This window comes from Cavia porcellus, unplaced genomic scaffold, assembly GCF_034190915.1.
Source record: "Cavia porcellus strain 051 isolate PalLab524CR breed Dunkin Hartley unplaced genomic scaffold, mCavPor4.1 scaffold_2, whole genome shotgun sequence".
In the NCBI taxonomy this organism is placed as follows: Eukaryota; Metazoa; Chordata; class Mammalia; order Rodentia; family Caviidae; genus Cavia; species Cavia porcellus.
The window spans coordinates 71,974,515-71,995,997 of NW_026947485.1; the positions used below are offsets into that span (position 1 = coordinate 71,974,515).

The following is a 21,483-nucleotide window of genomic DNA, read 5'->3' on the forward strand; positions in this document are numbered from 1 at the left end:
AAGTGATTTGTTTGGCTCATGGTTTCGAAGGTTTCAGTCCATGGTTGGCTGGTTTCAAAGAAGCAGCATCATGGTGGTAGGGTTTAGTGGAAGAAAGCTGTTCATCTCATGTAGCTGGAGAAGAGAGCCAGGGAACAGTGTTAGAGAAATAAAGACCAAGAATCAGATGCAGACACTAAGGTTATATCTCCATGACCCACCCAGATTCAACCAGAAAGCATGTCTAATCCCCTGGGAGGCTCCCAAGTCAATCAAATTGACACTTAAGATTAGCTGTCCTTTAGGTTCATCTACGTTCCTGCAAATGGAAGAATTTGGGTTTTTTTCTTGGATTGCTTTTTTATTATAATTCCTAGTCTTCTTAATGCAATTTAAATCTTCTTGTATCAGGGCTTACTAGAAAAACAGCTATAACACAAGATATACAAATGCATAAGTAATTACCAGATAGGCTCACGATGATTACCTACAGAGTCGGATGAGGAAGCATGCAAAGGGTGTCTGCACACTGGAGGCGGAAGAGTCCAGCCCAGGGTCTGGAGCTCACTTCAGTATTCCATGCAAGTTTGTATTAGGAGGCTGGTCGGTCTGCGATGGAATGCTGAAGAATCTACTCATGGAGGCCAAAGAGTCCACACAGGAATGCTGAAAAGTCTATGCAGAAAAGCTGAAGAGTCAGGGGCAACTGAACAGTCTGTGCCAGAAGCCAAGAAATGCGGTCCAAGCACTGGAACTGCTCTGAAGAACCAGTAATGAGTCCTTCCTCACTTCCCTTTTATTGTATGCAGGCTACCTGCTCAGGGTGGGGTGGCTTTACACCCACACCATCTCCTTGACCTCCTCTTGCACAGGCTGAGGAAGTTTCTAAAGGACCCTTAAACTTCTAAACTTCTCAAGATGACACGATGCACAGCATCCTGGAGTGCTAAGGGCATGTCCTTCACACCCTGGATGTGGAATGGCTGAGTTGCTTAAACTTCTAGGCTTCCCAAATTGACACAGTGTATCAACCATTACATCTCTCTCATAGAAGTTAGATTCTTCATGGTAGTTGATGATCTTATTGTCCTTGCCCTTTTCCTTACATCTTGTTCTATGATCTTGTAACTTTTTGTCACCTGTCCTTTTGAATACACCCTTGAATATTTCAGGCTCACTCCAGAGAGGAACATCTGGCTTCAGCTTGCTGGCCGGCTCTGGGCTTTAAGAAGGTCATTCAGGATAGGTGGCTGGCAACCATTACCCCCTTCATTTTCTTCTGAGCAGCTATTATCTGGAATTGCCTTATTTATTCCTTTTACTGGTTTAATATATTCTTTCTTTCTCAAGATTCCTTAGTAAGAATCTTAGTACAGTAGTTCTTTCTAATCTGTAGCTCCAATTTCCTTAGTTTCATTCCCGTCTGAAACTAAAAACAATATATGGAAAATTCTGAAACAACTCACAGGTTTTAAACTATGCACTGTTCTGAGTGGTGCAGCGAAATATCTCATAATTCCTCTCTATCCCATTTGGGCGTGTATCACTCCTCTGTCCCAGGTACCCCCACTGTGTAAATGGCCCACCCATAATTGCTTAGCAGCCATCTCCGTCATCAGACCCACAGTCCTGGCATCACTTGTGTTCAAGTAACCATATTTTAATTAGTAAGAGCTCCAAGGCACAAACTTTTATTCAGACATATCATACTAATTATTTTATTTTATGATTGTTGTTGTTAATGTATTACTGTGCCTAATTTCTAGATTAAACTTCATCATAGGTATGTATGTGTAGGAAAAAACAGTACACATAAAATTTGATTCTGTCCATTATTTCAGTGTTAGAATCTTCTGGAAGTCTTGGACTGTCCCTGCTTCAGTTAAAGGGGAACTATTGTATAAGCAGCCTAGTCAGTGTATTATTTACAGGTATGCTTATTCCCCTGAAAATACTGCCTTTTAGTAGGCATTCAGTGAATTTTACAGACCAACTAGACTTACAGTGAGCATTATAAGACAAACTGTGGAATAGAGAGATTGGAAGTGGGGTGATTACTGAGTTGTTTGGTACAGTAATAAAAAGATGTGCTATATTCTTGAGCTAAGACTATGACATTGGGAATGGAACGTTCATAAATAGATGCATCACAGTTGTACCTTGAAAGGCACATATCCAGGATATAGGTACATGCACACACACACACACACACACACACACACACACACACACACACACACCAGACTTTCAAAGATGACCATATGCCTGATACAGAAATACCAAGAACAAATGCCATGATCAGTCAATCTTTGTGACTTAATAGGTCATGGTTCAAAAACATTGCATACGTAAGAACCTGAGCTGCAGAGTGAGCTGATGTGCATACTTCCAATTACTAGAAAGACATATTAGCTTTTGTCTTCTCTCTTTCAATGCCAGTGATAGATGGAAGTCCTTGACTGGCTTATCTCAAGACATTCAAGCTGTCTATAGAGCGAGAAGGCAAGATCAGTAAAAAAAATCATCCTTCAGAGGACTCTTTCAGAGGCTCCTAGACTCTGGTATCAGAGATGTGAGACCATGTTTTGCAGAATTTAAATACAATTTAAAAATTTTGTGTAGTCCAGATATCTGCAACATAAACAGTCTCTGATCATAGAAGGACCATTTTATTAGAAAAGTATCCATGCCAGGGAGGCGATAACAGTGTAGCAGTTGTAAAACACTGAGAGACAGTTTTAGATGCTGTAGATGCTGGCTTTAGGGCCCAGCAATAGCTCTTAAGACTCCTGGCTGGATCTGCAGGAAAGGACAGGTCCAATTTGTTCTGTTCTAATGACATTTTCAAGTGAAAACCAGCTGGCCATCTAACCCGCCAAATTCTCACATAAACACCATACTTGCTTCCAACAATGCACAGTACCTGAAACTCTACATTTATCATTGTTTTTGAAGAAGTGATTCTTACTCCCACAGGAGCCTTTGTTTCTTAAAGTGCTTTAATTTAGAAGAATTTCAATAGGTGTAAATGTCCATTTGTAAATCTGTAGCAGCTTTTCAGCACTAGAGCCCCATCCTGTTCTGCAGGTGAGGTCACAGGTCCAACAGCTGAGATCAGGCATTATTATATGATGAGAAAGCAGAGGCTTGGAGATAGGGTGCCCCACAATCACAGGGACTCAGGCCTCCTGAATAGTCACAGACTTTTAAAAGGGAGTGAGAAACTGTACGATTGCACTCTGAGAGGTCCTGGGACTTGGGCAAGTCATACATCCTCTCTCTATCCCAGTTTTCTTTTCCATAAAGTAATGTTGGAATATGTTGACTTAGGCTCTCCTCTGCTATCTGGAGAAATCTTGTGTTTCTTAAGAAATTACAGCTGAGACACTATTATCTCTTTTTCATGAAAAATTAGAAGTAAAGTTAGGCAGCAACAAAAACTAAACTCCTCAGTAAGTTTGAAGGGAAAGGCTTTGTTTCAAATAACCTGATCCACAATCAGCCTTGGTACTGCCCATGTGTGGAGTTTGGTTTCTATTCACACTTGTGCACAGGTGCATTCTGGGAGAGCCACTCTAGGCAAAAGCTCTGGCAAGCAAACTCTCAGACTGTGGATACATGTTGGCTGGGTGCTTGTGCTTGGCCTGTAGTGCCTTCCTTAGTGCCACCCTCCTCTGACGTAAGGATAGCATCATGATAAGAGGGTCAGCCACATGTTTTTGCTTTCACATCTTCATTTTCAACCATGCACTTGGTGAGTAAGTTTCATGAGCAAATCATATATTTTATACCTGAACAGACTGGTTCAAATTCCAAGGTTGGGAGGTATGCCTTGGGCTTCTTACTTAATTTTCTCTAAATTTTAATTTTATCACTGTCATTGGCATTGGCATCTTTCATAATGACATAATGTATTATCCATGGTAGTGGACACTATTCCAAGCCCACTATCTACATTCACTTATTTTAGATTAACAATGAACTAAGTAAAATGTTATTATTACCTATTTTACACATCAGGATTGTGAGATGCAGGGTTTAAGTAATTGTAAAATGGTATATGTAATAAATGGTAAATCTAAGTTTATACTCAGGAATAATCCACATCCTTAATATTTTCCAGTGAATAGTACCTCTAACTATGAAATGAGTATCCCTCAACATAAGCTATGCTGCAGTATCAAAAATCTCCAGGTCTTAAAAACTTAAAACCATAGAAGTTTCCTTAATCTTTTCAGTGCATGTTTTGGCTGAGAGTTCTGTTAAGCATTGTTCTGCCTCTAGGACAGAGAGTTTGCATCTGTATGACGCAGAGAAAAGAATTCCAGAGTAAGTGCAGCAAGTTTTCACTCTTGGTACTGCTGAAGTTTAGGGAGAAATGACTTTGTTGAAGGCCCCTGTCGTGTCCCTTTGGTGCTAATGGCACCTTCTCTCAACTGTGACAACCCAGAAGTGCCAAATGTCTTTGTCTGGAGTGGTAACATTATTTCTGATTAGATCCACTCCTTAAGAGGTCTCAGACTATCTCTGCAGCTCTCCACCTAGTAGTGACTCAGTCTGAACTAGTCACGTGAGTCCATGTAATCATGAGGAAGCCAGGAAATGCATTTTACAGGGTAACATAGGGAAAAAGCTGGAATACATGGGGAACAATGCTAATGATTGCCACTAAGGAACACAATACTATATCAGATTCCAGGATTATCATGCAAATTAAGTGAAACAATGAAGTTTAAGAGTCAAAGTCAGTGTCTGTGACTGAGACAGTTTAGAGCAGGGGTTATGAAACTGTTGACATCCAGCCACTCGTATGTATTTGTAATACAGTTTTACTAGAAGAGGGCTGCATCATGGGTTTCCATATCATCTCTGGCTGCTTTTTGTGCTACTCTGGTTGAGCAGTTAGAATACAGATTGGACAACTGGCCAAGCCTTAATATTCCCCATTTGCCAAAGTTTGCCACTGCATCGGAGCTTTTATTCCTGTGGCAAGATATTGGGCTTTGCAAAACTGGAAGAGAACGAGGCACAGGAGCATATTCCAACTGAAGTCCACCAAGCAAGACTCGGAAGTCTGTCCAGAGTGGGTGTGATGGCTGCATTCCCCTGTAGTTTATTTCCACACGCTATTGTGAAGGTGACTGCTGTCCATCCTCTTCCCTGCGCAGAGTAAATCTGTACAAAGTCTGGCTCAACACATCATTCCCTATACATGCCAATTCTTCCCCAGTAGTTGAGTCAAAGAGCAAATATTAACAAGTACCAGATGTGCATAATAGGGAAAACGTAAGGGCTATTGAGGCAAACAGCTGAGGGGAACAGAAGCCCAAGGGAAGAGGAGTAGGTATCTGTCCAGGCTCAGAGCTCAAAGCAACGAGTTAACAGGCCAGGAAAAGTTGGCTGATGATTGTATAGGTCTTTTCTGCTCCTCACAAGGGTGCCACTGCCTGGGAGATGGTTGATCTTGGAGGCAAGAAAAGGCTGGATGGTGATGGCCTTGGAAGGTTGGGCGGTTCCCACAGCTCCCAAGTCTATCCGTGTTGGCTGAGGTGTAGTAAATTGCCTACAGTCCTTCCACTGCATCAGCTTAAGGGGTGGGGTGACAGTGCCCTGCACTACCCCCACCCCCAGCACTGCTGTCCCTTGATGGTGGGTTCCCAGCACCGGGGGACCCTTGTCATATGGGCTGTAGTTGAACTGTTGCCCAGTAGGAATAAATAGATGGGTAAAATGCCTTATTGCAAACCAGAAAGTTCTCCTCTTATCTTTGTGGGGTAAAACAATGTTAGATTCTTTGAAGATAATTTGGCTCTGCAGAAGTAAGCAATGTTGAGGTTAAAATTGTGAAGGCAAAATATTTTGAGAACACCAATTTAGTAATGAAAAATATTTAATGGATGGCAGTTTATACTTACCACATAAGATAACTTGATAATTTTTAAAGCACTAATATCCCATTGTATCAGATAAACCCGAGGGTGGCCAGCATGAGGTGGAATTATGGTGGTGACAGTAAGCCACTTTGACTCCCTATCACAGGAACCCTCTGAATCCCTATGTTCTGGTATGGTTATGGGGACAACTTATACATTCATTCAGCTCATTAAGTGAACTATTCCCCTTGCAAAAAACAAAACAAACGAGAAACAACCCCTGAAAGGTGATGCACAGTGCTGTTTATGTCTCTGCTTCCAGAATGTGAGGGTGTATTCTGGGTAGCCCCCCCATCCTAATGCACTTGGTGCACTGGTGACAGTGTAAGCTGAATTACCACTTAACACTTTTGTTATCTCTATTTCAGTGTCATGACAGGTTTTATATCTCTACCCTATGTGCATGTATAATCTGCTTTTGCAGTCCTTTTTTAAAGTTTAAAACACCTGTTCAACATAGAGAAGTGTATAGACATGTGAGAAATTTCACACATGTCCCAGGGTATCCTGATTTCTACAAGTGACAATGCTAATTTTAAAATTTTTTTTATTGAATAGTTTTCAAACCTAGCCTTGTACAAAAAAAGAGTAGTAAGATAAATCTTACTTTACCAGGCTCAAAAATCATCATATTTTACCAGTTGTAAAAATTTTCAATAATGTTTTGCATTCTCTCCTTCTCCCTCTCCCCAACTCCTTCAACACAGCATTATTTCTTAGACTAAGATCTCAAACTACAGCGGCATTCTCTACTTTGAGTGACACAAGTCTTTTTCTCCAGATAGATGGGTGAATGACTGGATAGCTGGCTGGATCTGTAGTTGTGGTTATAGACAGAAGTACATTTACATGCTATTCAATTAGATATCCATTTTTAGAAACTTAAGCTTATGGTTTTTCATTTGTAAATAACATATGATAACAGGACCTATGTGTTTTAGCATAAGTATGTTGCGGATTAAGTGAATGTTAAAGCCATTATAAGAGAAGCTGATAAGTATCCCAGCAGCCTACCCTGCTATCTTGTCCTTGCTATAATGACAGAGAGTGGGTTAACAAGGTCGTCACAGGCTGTCTTCCTGTCCTAGGTCTATGCTGTGGTGGTGATAGCATCTGTGGTGGGATTCTGTCTGTTGGTGATGCTGTTTCTGCTTAAGTTGGCAAGACACTCCAAGTTTGGCATGAAAGGTAAGAAGGGTTGAATTTATTTTACTTCTTATGTAGAATCACTTTTTGCTTATGACTAATGCTAATTACTACTACAGCAGGAAGTGGCTGGATTTATGATTACTGGGACTTAAGGCTGAAAAGACAGCAACAAGGATGTGAGAATGTATGATCCTACAGATCAAGTCACAGCAAAATAATGTTGGTTACTCAATGCCGCCCACTTTCCCGTGAGGACACTTGTCCCAGGAGACGGGCTGGCTTCTTGAATGTCAGTTGGCTAATGATTCCAGGCCCGTGGGCGGTGCTCGGTTTTCCTGTTTGCTGACATCACAGGCAGCGCCACACATTGGCAGTGGCATATACGGAAACATGCACGGTGTTACAGAAAGTTTCTTTCTGCTGCACACTTGCTTTCCAGGTCGCCTGTGGTATGATTTGCTTGCTATTATTTTTCTAGATTCTCAGCTTTTCAGATTTAAACTAAAACACTGGGAATGAAGTAAGAAGAGCCATTGGCAGTACACTGACCCACTGTGCATGAATGACTTTTTTTAAAATGGAAAAATTCTTAGGGTTGCATTAAAATTATAGATATGTCGTCCAAGATTTAAAGATGTGTGTTTTTGTAGAGGCTTAAATATTAATGTGAAGGGGGACTTATATAAATGTTGTTATATAAAAAATTGAGTTTCAGTGACTGAGAGGCATGTGTTTCAAAGTTTAAGCTTTGCATTGGCTAATGTATTAAAGTTGCATTTGTGTGGCTGTGTAGCTTACCCCTGCCTATAGATCTCTCAGAGGCAGAGCAGCGAGGGACCTGGCTCAGCTGTGCTGAGGGCCGGTCAGGCAGGTGTTCCTTGTCCATGAGGTCTCTCTACTGTGATTGTTGCTGGTATCTGCAAAAGGGAGCATTTAAGTGGCAGTAGGCTGCTTGGCATGCACCAGGCCCTGGCCCTGGGGAAGATCAGATCTGTTTCTGAGGGTTCCTCCTCTCATTTTGTTGGTGTCCATCATAGAGATTCTTAAATCAGAAATGAATGGGAAGGTGGGGTGGTAAATTTAGGTATAAAACAACAGCAGACCCTGAAAATGCTCTTGACTCCCCCTGAGCTTGCTGATCCTTGAGATTTCTTTAGGAGGAGCAAGACTTTTCATTACCAAATTGTCAGTAAAGATGGAGAAAGGAACAACACTACAGTAACTTTAATTGATTCATGGGAACAACACTACAGTAACTTTAATTGATTCATGGACACTGGTCCTCACACGCAGCTGGATCCTACAAACCCTCTATGGGACTCATGCCAACACAGATTGCTCAGCTGCCTTGGAGTTCAATAGGTCTGCAGACTGGCATTTCTGACAGTTTTCAGTGGAGACTGACGTGGTGTTGCCCAAGCTTCGTTAGAGAATAGTCGTTCGGTGTCATGAATACGGGCTACCATGTCTCCCTGTGAATAGGGGCGGCACAGGCACCAAACTCTGCCAGTGCTCCCCAGGCTGTTCAGGGTCCCTGGGTCTCTACCAAGAGTTGACTCTAGCGAGCCATGCTGGCTACCTACCTTGCCAACTCATCATCCTTGCCCTTGGCAGTTGCTTTCTTTCCTTAGAGACTTGGTGTGCATGTTCCCAAGCATAGATTTTGTTGAGAGTACCAGATTCTAGAAGTATAACACTTTCTCTCTCAGGGGAATTAGTTTGAGATCTTTTATCCTATGAGCTGCTTGAGAAAGACATATCTAGATCCTTCTGGGAGTTCATTAAAAGTTGTGGGAATCCATGGAGCAGAATTTAGGCGCCTCTCCCCATGATGGCCCAGGAATACTACTGGCTGAAAAATCATCTCTACATGTCACCTGCTCCTCTCTGCAGGGTAGTGATGAGACGGAAGCAGGGGCGACAGTCTGAATTAGAGAACAGACTGTTTCACACTGAAACTCCAGTGCTGAGTCTGAAAACAGCATGTATTTACCGATTTAGGGCGATGACCTCTAAAGCACCCGCATTCTCTGAACATAACCTGAAGATGTTCTTGGTGAACTGGGAGAAAGAGCTTGCTTACCTTTGACACAGAGCCAGTGGGTCAATGACTTCCTGCAGGTGGTGCCTGCTCTTTGCACGTCTTTCTGCCTACTCCCAAGCATAAATACAGTTATTTTTAGAAATTCTGTCTCAGAGCCTCTTGTGCTTATTTAGAATAGCTTAGTTTTCTGTTTTAGTTACACATTGATGTATGGCATGATATGAGCAAATTGGGCCCGGTCTGAGGTTATTGTTTTACAAGTCAGATGCTGAGTTGATAACCTTTAGGGATCTAAAAATTAAGACGTGGTTTATGTGTTGAGTGCAAATGAGACTGCATAAAGAATGGTGTTTAAAAGTTAATGCAAGTTAATATACTTAAAATGCTATCAGAGCAAGGACGACTGCTTGAAAACATATGTCTAAAAAAAGGAAAGAATATGTAAAAATACTATTATACTCCCTGAAAAAATCAGGCAGTATGTCAGTCAGGATTTTAGAATAACAGCAGGATAAACGGTGCATAGCTTTGTAAGTGGATGTGCAAGAGGCCGGTGGTTGATGTGCTGAGGAGCTCTTAAAGATGCAACTCCACCCTCTGACATCTTCAGAGTGGCTCCAGCCCTGTCCTTGTTCCCTTATCCTGAAACAGATTCAGGACAGGAGGTGGCTGCCCCCATCTGCAGGGCTCCAAGCTGATTTCACCCATCCCTACCTGTGTTTGTCTCCTTCTGTTGCTATAAGAAAATATCTAAAGCTGATGCTTTTGTTTTGAAGAGGTGAATTGAGTTCACAGTTGTGAAGACTAGAGGCCACAGAGCACAGTGCTGGCTCTGCTAAGGGTCCTTCTGCCTTTGTCACATCATTCGGTGAGGCAGGAAGCCAGGGAGCAGTGTCTCTAGCTCTTCACCACTGCACTCTCTCGCAGGTGTTGACTCCTTTCAAGGCCACCATCCCTAGTGATGTCCTCACACTGCGACCAACTTTCCAACACACATAGGACCTTTCGGGGGGAACAAATCACATGGAAATCATGGCCCTAGCATAATTTATCTTGAGTGATGGCTGTTGCAGTTGGTGGGAGATACTTTGGTCTGAGGAAGAACAGTTGAATACTGCAGATTCAGTGAGCCTAGGCTAACACAAACCAGAAACTGCCTAAGATCACTGTAGAGCTGAGCGCAGGTGAGCTTGAAGGACTGAGGTGGCAGCGAAAATACTTCGTGGAATTGCTTCCTTGAGAAGGTTCCCAGCCAGTGAGTCACATCTGGATTCGAGGGTGCAGGCAGGGAGCTGCAGAGCTGTCTTTGGAGATGGCCCACAAGAATGTGAGCTTGGTGTCCTGTCCCTTCCCATAAACAGATGCTGCTGCAGTCTAGCACAAGTGACAGGTGGGGGGCTCTATGGTGACAGCATTCATATTTGTCTCTTCATCTTTTTTTTTTTCGAGAGCTGAGACAAAAGTTGACACTGAAAACATAAATTGTTCAAATAATTAGGATTTTCAACTTACTCACGTTGGTTTAGTAATTGGCAAGTCATGAATGAGAAACCATAGGACTTTTCTAAGTTCTGAAAGAAACTAAATCCCTTTCTCTCTTTGTAAATTGCCTGAAATTCAAGACAACTACTGGCCATAGACAAGAAGTCAGCATGTTCAGGTTCAGTCTAAGGATATGTAAGCCTTCACACACTGTTTTAAAGGATTATTTCTGTTTAAGTTTGGAGGATTCACTTACACTTTCCATTTTGCATCTGGAGAGCCATTTCTTCCCCCTCTCTGCCTTTGATCTGTACCTTTGGGATATATATCCTTGTCCAGTTTTGAGCTAGAAGTACTGGGTGGTCGCTGTTAACTTACAATTTGTCTTTCACTGGTTCACTATAGCTTAGGCTTCTGGTTACTGTAAGAACCCAGTGGGCTAACAGCCTTGTTTTAATAAAGATGTCAAGGTGTAGAGTTATTCCATGTCTGTTTTCCTTCTCATTTCTGTACCTTTGCACTGTACTATTGCTTATTAGTTGAATATTGGCTTATTGTAATTGTAGAATCCCCCAATAAAGGTCCTCTGTCAGTATTTGGTCATCTGTACAAGGAATATGCATAAGCATTTAAGATGCATAAAATCTGTAACAAACCTATCCAAACTGATATCCATTTCAATATACCCATATGTAAATGCATAATTTTATCCTTTCTTTTAAAGCTGCCTCTGACTTACTTCAATGCTGGTTTTTACATAATAAAAGGCTCAGTTTTCCAGAGGAGCTTTATTGTCAAAGAACAGGCAACCAGCCCTTTGAACACACTCATTTGTCTTGTCACCAAAGTCCTGAGTTTAGCTCTTGCTTGCATGCTGGCTCCCCCTCTTCCTTGACGATGGACAAGTGCAGGGAAAGGGGGAATGGAGATATTCATCAGCAGCAGGGCTGCCAGTCACCTCAGAGGGAGCCCTGCAACTGCATCGATGATATACAGAGCTTGAAACTGTAGGGACAGCAGGGAGGAGGGGACTTGACATTCATCGCTTTGGTGAAGAATATTTTTTGCTATTAGCTTTTTGTTCCTTACATTTCCCAGTGGAAGTGTACATGTGATATTTCTTCCCAAGGTACTGATACATCTTTTGTCTTTCTAGAGTAAAACATTTGCCCTAGGAAACCTTTGCAGAAGGAACAGTGAAGGAAATCCTTTCTCTCATTGGCCTGATACCTGCACAGATTTCCTTTGTAGTCTCTTGTCCTTGCATGAAAAATGCCCTGTGTGCGTTCATTTGAGGTCACTGATTGGTGAAGCCTGAAAAGTTACATGGCCCGAGAGTGCAGACCTCGGTTTCCTAATGGCAAAGTGTAGGCCCACAGTTCCAGTTTCTGCTCTTCAGAATCACCTTCTAGATGTTTTCAAAAGCAAGCAAAAATATGGTCACTTAAAAATAGTCATCAGAATGGTGAGACCAAAGCTACAGAGGTTGAAGGTTAAAGCTTTCATATGAACCGAAAACAATTGTGGAAAATTTAGGAGGTTGAGTTTAGCGGATATTTGGACCAACTTTTGAAGACAGAAAAATGTGAGTGAAAGCCAGAAGCACAGTTGTAGAAACATCTGTAAGGACAAATTGTTTTCCACATCTCCCACCCCATATATTCTTAAATAGCAATAACGTTGAAAAATTGTAACACTAACAAATGAATAAATTCTTTCTTCAGAATTTCACTCAGTTTGGAAATATATATAAAGTTAAAGTTAAAAATAAAAGTTTCCCATCACCCACTTTTTCCATTACCATTTCTATTCCTAGAAATAACTTCCTTGAACCATCCAAGATGCATATTTTATGTAAATGATCAAATACATAGCTTCATTTTTTATTCCATAAAGAAAGTATAACCAATCTTGTTCCACATCTTTTTTCCAAGGTAACCATTTACCTTGTAGATCTTTCTGTATCATTTTCTAGGGAATCTGCTGCTTTCTGTTTATTAATACTTCCAAGTATTCAGGTATCAGGCTACTTGTATCTGAAACCTGGCTCTGCCCTGTGACTTGGAGGAACTATCTCTTCTTCACTTGTCTTGCTATTTTTTTCTGCATGGAGCACTCTGTTAGTTGCCTTTCAATTAATGTAACAAAATACCTCAGATATCAGCTTAATAGATGGCACCTGGTTTTGGAATTTCAGCTCATCCTTGGCTGGCCTATTGCTTTGGGCCTGAGGTGGTCCATTGTGGTGGGAGTGGCATTCAGAGCAAGATTGCTCACAGCTCTGAGGGAGAAGGGACTGGCTTTACTCTATCCTTTGTGGGATGCGCCTAATGAGTGTCATTTGGTATTGTAGTTCCTTCTACTAAGCCCCACCTAAGTTTCCTCTGTCCCTCAGTAATGCCAAGATGAGAACAAGCATGTATCATGTAAGTCTTTGGGGAACATTCTAGATCCAAACTGTAGCAGGCAGTCATAGTAGCTAACTCAGAAGGTTGCTATGGAAACAAACTGGGTTGATATTTGTGAAGCCTTTACAAACATCACTGGCATTTAGTAATGGTGTATAATTACTGTTGTTATTAGGAGCAGTATTAATGTAATTAATAAATTATGATATTTTTGACAGATTGGGACATTTAAGTTTTTGACAAGTTTTCATGTAATTATTTCAGATAATACCTTCTACATAGAGATAGCCCTTGGGAATGGATTGCTGACAGAAAAAGTGTGTGTGTTTTAAATGTGGTTGGATTACCTTGTGTAGATGTCTTTCAATTTACTATTCCTGGAACAATATGTGAGAATACATTTTTTTCTAATTTCAGTTAAGATTAATAAAAAAGTTAACCATGTTTATCATGTGAAGGATAAAAGAAATTTTACTTTTCTTGATTTATAGATACACAATAATTTATATGTATACATTGAGTTTTTATTAGTTATGAATATTATTGATATTTTTCTCCTAGTGTGATTTTTCAGTAATGTCCTTTACAAGTGAAAAGATGCCTTTATAGAAAGGCAAATGTGTTCCTTTTCCATTTAAGTTTTATATGTTTTCTAGGAAGACCTTTCAAATCTTGCTCAAACTATCTTAAGACTCTCTTATAGAGAATAGAACTTGTCAATATTAATCAAGTCCTTGAGAATTTCTAAAAAATATCCAATGGGAAAAGATGAGTAATTTAACAAATTGAATATATAGCTAAAGAAAATTGTTAGCCCATGTATTCTGCTGTTTGGAGAGGTTATTAAAAACTTTTCCCTATAGGCTTATGAGCTGAAGGTCTACCTTTAAAGTCTCTAACTTCTTCTCATGCCCACATTTGAGTTAAGCCTACGTGAGAACAAAAGATGCTTATTCTTCGCTGCAAATTGAAAATGTGTGTAGAATGTTTAAGAATTGGTCAGACCTGTGCAGACAGGAAGCAGAAGCATCAACCTTTCTCCTTTGTTTCCTTGTAAGGAAATTTAACTGTTTAATTTTTAATTGCCATACAATAATTGTACATACTTATGGGTTAAAACATGGTATTTTAATACATGTATACACTGTGCAATAATCAGATCAGGCTAATTACAGTGCTTGTCTCAGGCATTCAAAATCCTCTCTACTATTTATTTGAAATATACAAATAATTGTTGTTGACCACAGTCGTCCTCCTGTGCCCTAGAATGGTAGAGCTCCCTGCTTCTGCCGGAGAGAGGGCATTCTTTTTCTATATCACTTTCTCTACACTTTGGTACCACTACTCTTGTTCTGTGGGAAAACTTACTCAGCTTCTGCACATAAATGAGAGCACAGGACGTGTGCCTATTTATGTCTGATGTACTTCTTTTAACATGACGTCCTTCAGGCTCTGACTTATAGTCACCTGTCTAAAAGTGACCCGAGCCCTCCTCATGAGCCCAGGTTGATGAGGAGGTTCCATTTGCCTGGAAGGCAGAAATTTCTGAGAATGTCTTTTTAGAGGCTTCCCACACTATTGGTTTCACTAAAGAAGTGAAAGATTCTTGAATAACTTGGATTTTGTACTTCAAGGGCAGGAAAAGTGATCTGTTTGGTCCACCTTAAAGCTCCTGAATTCCTTTTCACCTCCCTCAGGGGCATCATCATGTTCTTTAAAATGAATATCACAATCTGAGCATCTGCAGGACTTCTCCTCTTTCTCCTCCATCTCTCTTTGCCTCCCTTGGCCTCCTGACGTTTTTGTACTGCTTCTCTGTGCTTCCTCATCTTCTCCTTCCCTCTTTGTTGCTTTTCTTCCTCCTCATTCCTAGTGTATGATTGTGGTGGACAAGTTTTTCAGAGTTTATGAAGAAGACAGATAACAAGTTGGCTTAAATTCTAGCATATGCCCAATTTTTCTCTTGCTTTATTTTGGGGTAGGAATACTGAATGACTGTGGGAATAAATTTAGTTCCAAATCAGCACAATTGTCATGTGGCACTTGGGAAGGCAGCCTGTTGGAATAATGTGCATTCTTTGTGTTTGTAAGTTAACTCTTAAATCTTCAGCCATAGGAACATATAAGAATGCGACACTGAACATTTACCAGTAGCAAAAGCTTGCGTTCCAATCCTAGATTTTCCATAAAAGTTTAAACTCTAAATCTTAATTCCACTTTGGTAAAGTGAAAGATGATACTAATCTCTGGAGTGATTTTAAGAATTAAATCAGTGCTTAGTTTAGTGCCAGGCTCTTTTAACTAATTCCAGATGAGATAGCTATTTTTAAATTTCATGTTCTGGTAATACATCATTAAAGAAAAGCATTTGGGAGATGCTTCTCTGAATCTATACTGAGCCTGAACTGCAGAAGAGTATCACACTTGTACACATTGTATAGGAGTGTTTCAATGCTTTGTTAACAGAGTTTATAGAAAAAATTGTAATCACAGTGTGTTTCTACTATATGCACTGTACAGGAATACATAATGAGCATAAAGTTGCTAATGCATATTTTTTGAAAGCCCTTCAATCTCTAAATACATTAGTTATGAATATGAATTTTTGCAAATTCTTAATTTTATTATCCTTTGAACAGTTTAGATTTATGAGAAACAGGTCTTACTGATTGACTGTTATAGAGGCGCTCTAAATTTCTTTAGAGAAGATTATTTACTGAAAGTGATGAGAGGATGTTGGTGCCCCACAATTCCCATTAGCTTAGGTGTACAAATGTGAGCTTGTAGAAATTTCTAACGTGATTCCTCTTTGCTTGGGATTACAGCTGTTAAAATGATTTATTTTACACAGAAAACAGGCTTTAAATGTGATGTGTTTACATACTGTTGGAGAGGACAAGAGGGACTCTGCAGAAACTAGGTTCTTCATGCAGCAGATTGGCTTCCATGCTACTGTAACCATAGGCTAAGATGCTGCATTGCCTGTGGGAGAAGCCAAGGTGTGGACAGACAAAGGCAGTGGAAAACCTGTTTTTAGCAAGGTATCAGGAAGAGTAGAAACACACTGATGTATGATACCGCCTGGGAGCACTGGTGGTCAGAGGACAGAGAGACCAAGAAGGCAGGGTGGCCAAGTACCTGCTGTCACTCAGCTCTTCAAGTCCTTAGTGAGATGTGAATGTCCCAGTTGATGTAAATCATCTCAGGCCCAGGCAGAGTCAGCAGCAGTAAGGAAGAGACCTTGAGTTCAGAGTTCAGGATGGGAGTGAGTGGGAGGAAGGCATGTTGATAATGAAGGGAGTTCTTGTTGCCAGTTTTGTATTCCTGGCAAAACAGTATATGCAACTGCCCAGCTGAGCCTTTCCCACACTTATTTCCTAGATCCTCTGTAAAAGAAAATCATTTGCAGATCAGAAATAGCAGTGTATGCTTATTGTGTGAGGTCTCCTCTAGCTTCAGTGTCTAACATCCTGTTACAGAATCATTCAGTATAATCATGCACTGAAAAAGTGGACCAGATTCTTTTCTGGTGATAGTGTTATTTTGGTGTGTCTTTTCTTCTGTATTGTAGAATGGGATCTCCGTACTATACACGTATGAAACAATGCATGTTTATGGACATTACTAAATATTCCTGGATATAATTTCATACTTGAGGTCACTTAAAGATGATAATGCCTCTCAGCTATCAGCAGAAGTTGCTTCCTATTTTTTTGGCAGTCCAGTGCCTCAATTTATTGTTATTTTGCATGTGGAAGGCATCCTGGCAGTGGCACCTGCGATTTCGCAGCCTGAGGACAGAAGGACAGTCCTGCCTTTGCCATCTCTTGCTGGAACCTGGAGGTTTTCAGAAAGCAAATCAACAGCAACAGTTTGGAGGCATACTTCCCATAATGGCTTTGTCATTTTGTTTAAAGTAAATCCTTAGTGTATTGGCTTTTCTTTATTGAAATGCCATGCAACAGCCCAGAGTGATCAATTTCTGTATGATTTAGATAGTCTTTCTTTTCTGAGTGTAGATAGTTGCACAGTATTGGGAGTGGATGCATGTGTGCCTCCCATCTTGATTTAAGTCTGATGTTGTGTTACTGCTTTGTGGTGCTGTGGCAGTGCATAGAGAAAAGTGAAAAATGTCTTGGGTTAGATTGAGAATGGCATAGACATGTATCTTGGGCAAAGACTGAAAGATATGTCCCTTTATTTTCTATAAAAATATGATGTACAGGCACAAATTCTCTATGGTGAATGTGACCATTAATGTATGCCTAGAATGTACCAATAAATTAATTAATTAAAAAATATTTTTCTATAGTTCAAAAAATATCTGCCAGGTATGATGGTGCGGGTTTATAATCTTAGCTACACAAGAGGCTGAGGGAGGAGGGTGGAGCAATAAAACAACAACAAAAATCTCATATTTTGCCCTTTTTGCATTGGATAGCAAAAATATAATACCCTACCATTCCAGACAATCTCAAACATTTGTGGGTAATCATAGAAAGTTCCACGTTTTCTGTCAATTGAGTGTTTCCAACTCCTCTGTGTTTCCTCAGGTGTTAAATTTAGGGTTGGTGAAGGGCCACAGTGTGGGAGGGAACGTATTCGTGGTCCTGGTGGGCATTTCCTACGCTGCTGGCTGAGCACTTCCCCTCATCTGTGCCCACTGCCTATGCAGGACACAGTATTCCATCTCCTGTCCCTAAGCGGATCCTTCTGTCTTCATGTGCCTTCCTGGAAAGTATCCTTGCAGCTCTGGGTCACAGGATGTGCTGAAGGCTGGCCCCACTCTCTGCTGACACACACTACGAAGCTCTGCCAACTTTCCACCCTGGCGCCTGTGCAAGATTGGGGTTACCAGGCTTTGTTGCCACCTTTACTTCTGTCATCCCAGGAGGCTGCACTTAGGATTCATCTTCTAGGCCTCCTACCTTGGCTTTTGGCTTTGTGTCTCCCGTTTTTGAGTGCAGGATAGGGGATAAGGTTTTTAGTGGTTTTGGCTGACCTAATCATCTCCCAAATAATTTTCATAGTGTACATGGATCTTTTTCCCTCCATTTTTTTCTTTTTTGGTACTGAGGATCGAACTCCCAACCTCGTGCTTGCCTGGCAGCTAAATCCGTGACTTTCCCTCCAATTTTTTGTTATGAAAGTTTCGACCTGGGTAAAAGTGGAAAGAATATTAACAATAAGTGGACCGCGTCATGGAACTTCATCCCTCAGTTTGTTTTTCCTTAAACTAAGAAGACACCATCTCCTGAAAGAACGTGATTAATGCACACATGACAATTAAAATAATACTGCGATAACAGATACTGCCCAGCTAGCTTCAAATTTCCCCAGTTACTCCTAAAGTTCTTGTGTAGTCATTTACATTTCAGGCCCAGATCAACTGAGAATTTGTGCGTTACATTTGGTCCCTGCAGTCTAGACTGCTGCTGTCCTGGTTCTTTCCGTTCTGATGTTGGCTTTGTAAACAGACCGCGTGGCTGTCAGATGCTCCTCACTGTGGCTGCCCTCTGCTTTCCTTGTGGTATTTGCCAGTTAGCTTCTGTATTTCCTGTAAACTGGAATTTATTTCTCAAAGCCAGATTAGATTCAGGAGAAACATTTTGGGAAGAAGCACACAGCATGAGAATGAGACATAGTAGATTCTATTTGGAAACACATTAGGGACATGTGTTATGTTATAGGTGCAAGCTATGTCATTTTTTAACAGTGGGACCACAAAATCTCTTGGTGACAATTTTTAGGGTGATACTTGATGTCTAGCAAGTGTTCTCTTTTCTCCAAACTTGAATATAATAGGCTTAGCACTCACCTCTGACTTTTTTCCAACAGGTTATTTAATTTCTAAGAGTAAAATCATGGCGTTTTCCCCATATAGTCATTCCTTCTAAATATTTCTGTTAAAGAAAAAAAAACAATAAAAACGAAGAGCACCGTGACTTTCACCAAGAGTTTCAACAACTCCCCCCACTGCCTTCCCCTTCCCCATTTTTTTGGGTACTGGGGATGGAACTTATCTTTTTTTGTTGGAACTTGATAACCTTTCCTTGAGGCATCGGGTGCCTGGTGTCCAGCAGCCTACAGCACCTAGGGTCACAGGAAAATGCTATTGCTACAACATTACCATAAAAAAAAAAAAAAAAAAACCCTTACTTTATTATAAGCTCAGTGCTATCAGGATGCCCTCCTGCGTTTTGTGGTTGTTGTTAAAGATGGTGAGAGCGGGCTGAAAGCCAAAGAATCATCCCTGCTTTTATCTTTTTGTTGTCATTTTGTTTCCTGATTTTTTATTAATACATGTTTGCAATTCCTCCAGTTCACAACCATCTTGGGGAGCACTGGCCTCGTCCAATAGGAAGTGGTCCAAGGGAGCAAGAATGGGGTGAGGAGGAGGGGAAAGGGAAACGAGGGGAAGAAAGCTATGCCGTGTACAGGATCATAATAACTCCAGTCAGTGTAAACATCATACACCTGCCTTTACCTTACAGATATGGAAAGGGGCCCAGAGTGCTGAGTGACTTGGCTGATCCCCTGACTTTTGGTAGATCCAGGACAGAAGCTAGGCCTTGAGATGCCAGTATTAACGTGAAACTAACAAACAGTATGACTGAAGCCCACAGCAAACTCATTTCCATGCCATATTTATTGCTTTAGCACACATCACTTACCAGGGTGAAACCCCAAACTGAGGATACATGAGATCCATGGCATCAAGTAATCTTAGGTAGTGCTCAGGGTAACCTTTTCTCTTTTTTTAATTAATTAGGTTTTTTTTTTATTAGTACAACTTTGTAATACATAATGATTGCATTTATCATGGGGAATTTGTGCTTATACACAACACATTTTCTTTTTTGTCCCCTTCCCTTCCAATCCTCCCTGCTTGCTCCAACTCTTGATTTATGAGCTAACATATATATATATATATATATATATATATATATATATATATGTATATAGATATGTATATAGATAGATATAGATATATGCACATACATACATTTGGAAAAGTATACCTTGCACATGATACTCTTGGTTTCCATGACATTTGAGGTGAGACAAAGTTAAAAGAATTGAAAACTGGAAAATATAAAAATATTATGAAAGAAATGCCTTTTCAACTCAAATTAGAAAAAAGATTGAGTAGTTTTGCTATTGGATATGTAATAGTGAGTAAAACAAAATTTCTCTCTCATAGAGCTTACACTTCAGGGCAGGGGAATGGCCAAACAACAAAAAGGAGAACAAGAGGTTATTTGGAGGAGATGATAAATGCTTCGAGTAAAAGTGAAGCAGGGGAGGGGATGGGCTGCTATTCTTGAATAGTTAAGAAGGAGCTTTGTGAGGAGACCACATTTAAACCAAGACTCAAGGAAGAGAGAGAAGGACATTTGATAATCCAAGAAAAAGCACCACAGACAGAAGGAGTGTGGTTCTCCGGATAGAAGAGCCAGTCTGCAGGTCCCAGGAGGATAGCAGAGGAGGTGACAGGAGTATGGAAATGTTGCTCCCAGGGAGGTGAGGCTTTCTTTGACTGAGGGAATGGTGTCAGTACTTGGACAAGTGTCTTGGGAGAGTTTCTGCAAGGGCAGCACTGGTGTGCACATTTTAACTACTTTAGGTGAATGTCGAATAAGAAAGAATGACTGGGAGAAAAGCTCTGTCGCCTAGCTGGGGAAGAGGAATTCACGAGATAACTGAGTAAGAAATTTGCCCTGGAGTCATGATCAGATTTAGGAACAGGAATAGGAATAGGAATAGGAATAGGACCCCTCACACTCCTCAGCAGACTAAGACTCTGGAAAAAACAGACTAAAATTAAGGTTTTAAGGCTGAAAAACTTTTAAGACCATACATTTCCAGAAAGGAAGGCTGTACTTGATTTTTCCTTGGTATTATCTTCCCTCTTCCCTGGAAATGATGTCTTGGTCTAACTGAGTCTTCCTAGAATCACTGTTGGTGGTGAGGGGAGGTACCTAATTACCTTACAAGCAGCTCCCCTTAAATGCCCTTTTTTATCTCTGTGTTTCGCTCCCTTTGTACTCTCTCTCTCTTTTGGAATACCTTTGATTGACCATCACCTTTCTGTCCTGCATGAGTGGCAGAGAGCACACATACTGCACTCACCTGTAAGACCTAGGAGCTTGCTTCTTCCCTGGACTTTATAGCTCTCAGGTAGCACTTCCCCACATGGACTGCCTGGTAAGAGGTATTTATTCTAGTCTATTTTTTTTTTTTATTTTACCCATCAGGTAATATGATTATGGGTAATTAAATTTAAATAAAGAGACTGAATTGCAATGTAGAGCCTTGTACAACAAAAATCTAAAGCAGCAAACAATGGCTATAGTTTTGAATAATCACATGCATTGGCCTGTGTTCTTGAAAATCAATGATGTTAGTTTTGACTTGACTTTTTAGTTCTCTCTTTTGTATCTTAACAATATATCAGATTCTTATCAATCTCTGTGTTTTCAGTTAC

At 40.6% G+C, this 21,483-nt stretch overlaps 1 protein-coding gene across 7 annotated transcripts in view; it reads left to right on the forward strand.

Annotated features, from left to right (window-relative positions):
* Ntrk2 (neurotrophic receptor tyrosine kinase 2) overlaps window positions 1-21,483 on the forward strand; it is a 346,711-nt gene that overhangs the window by 65,805 nt on the left and 259,423 nt on the right. For all 7 annotated transcript variants that reach the window (XM_063243697.1, XM_063243700.1, XM_063243701.1 and 4 more), the window contains one exon: window positions 7,001-7,100. In XM_063243697.1, coding sequence (XP_063099767.1) covers window positions 7,001-7,100 — 100 coding nt within the window. The remainder of the gene's footprint in view (window positions 1-7,000; window positions 7,101-21,483) is intronic.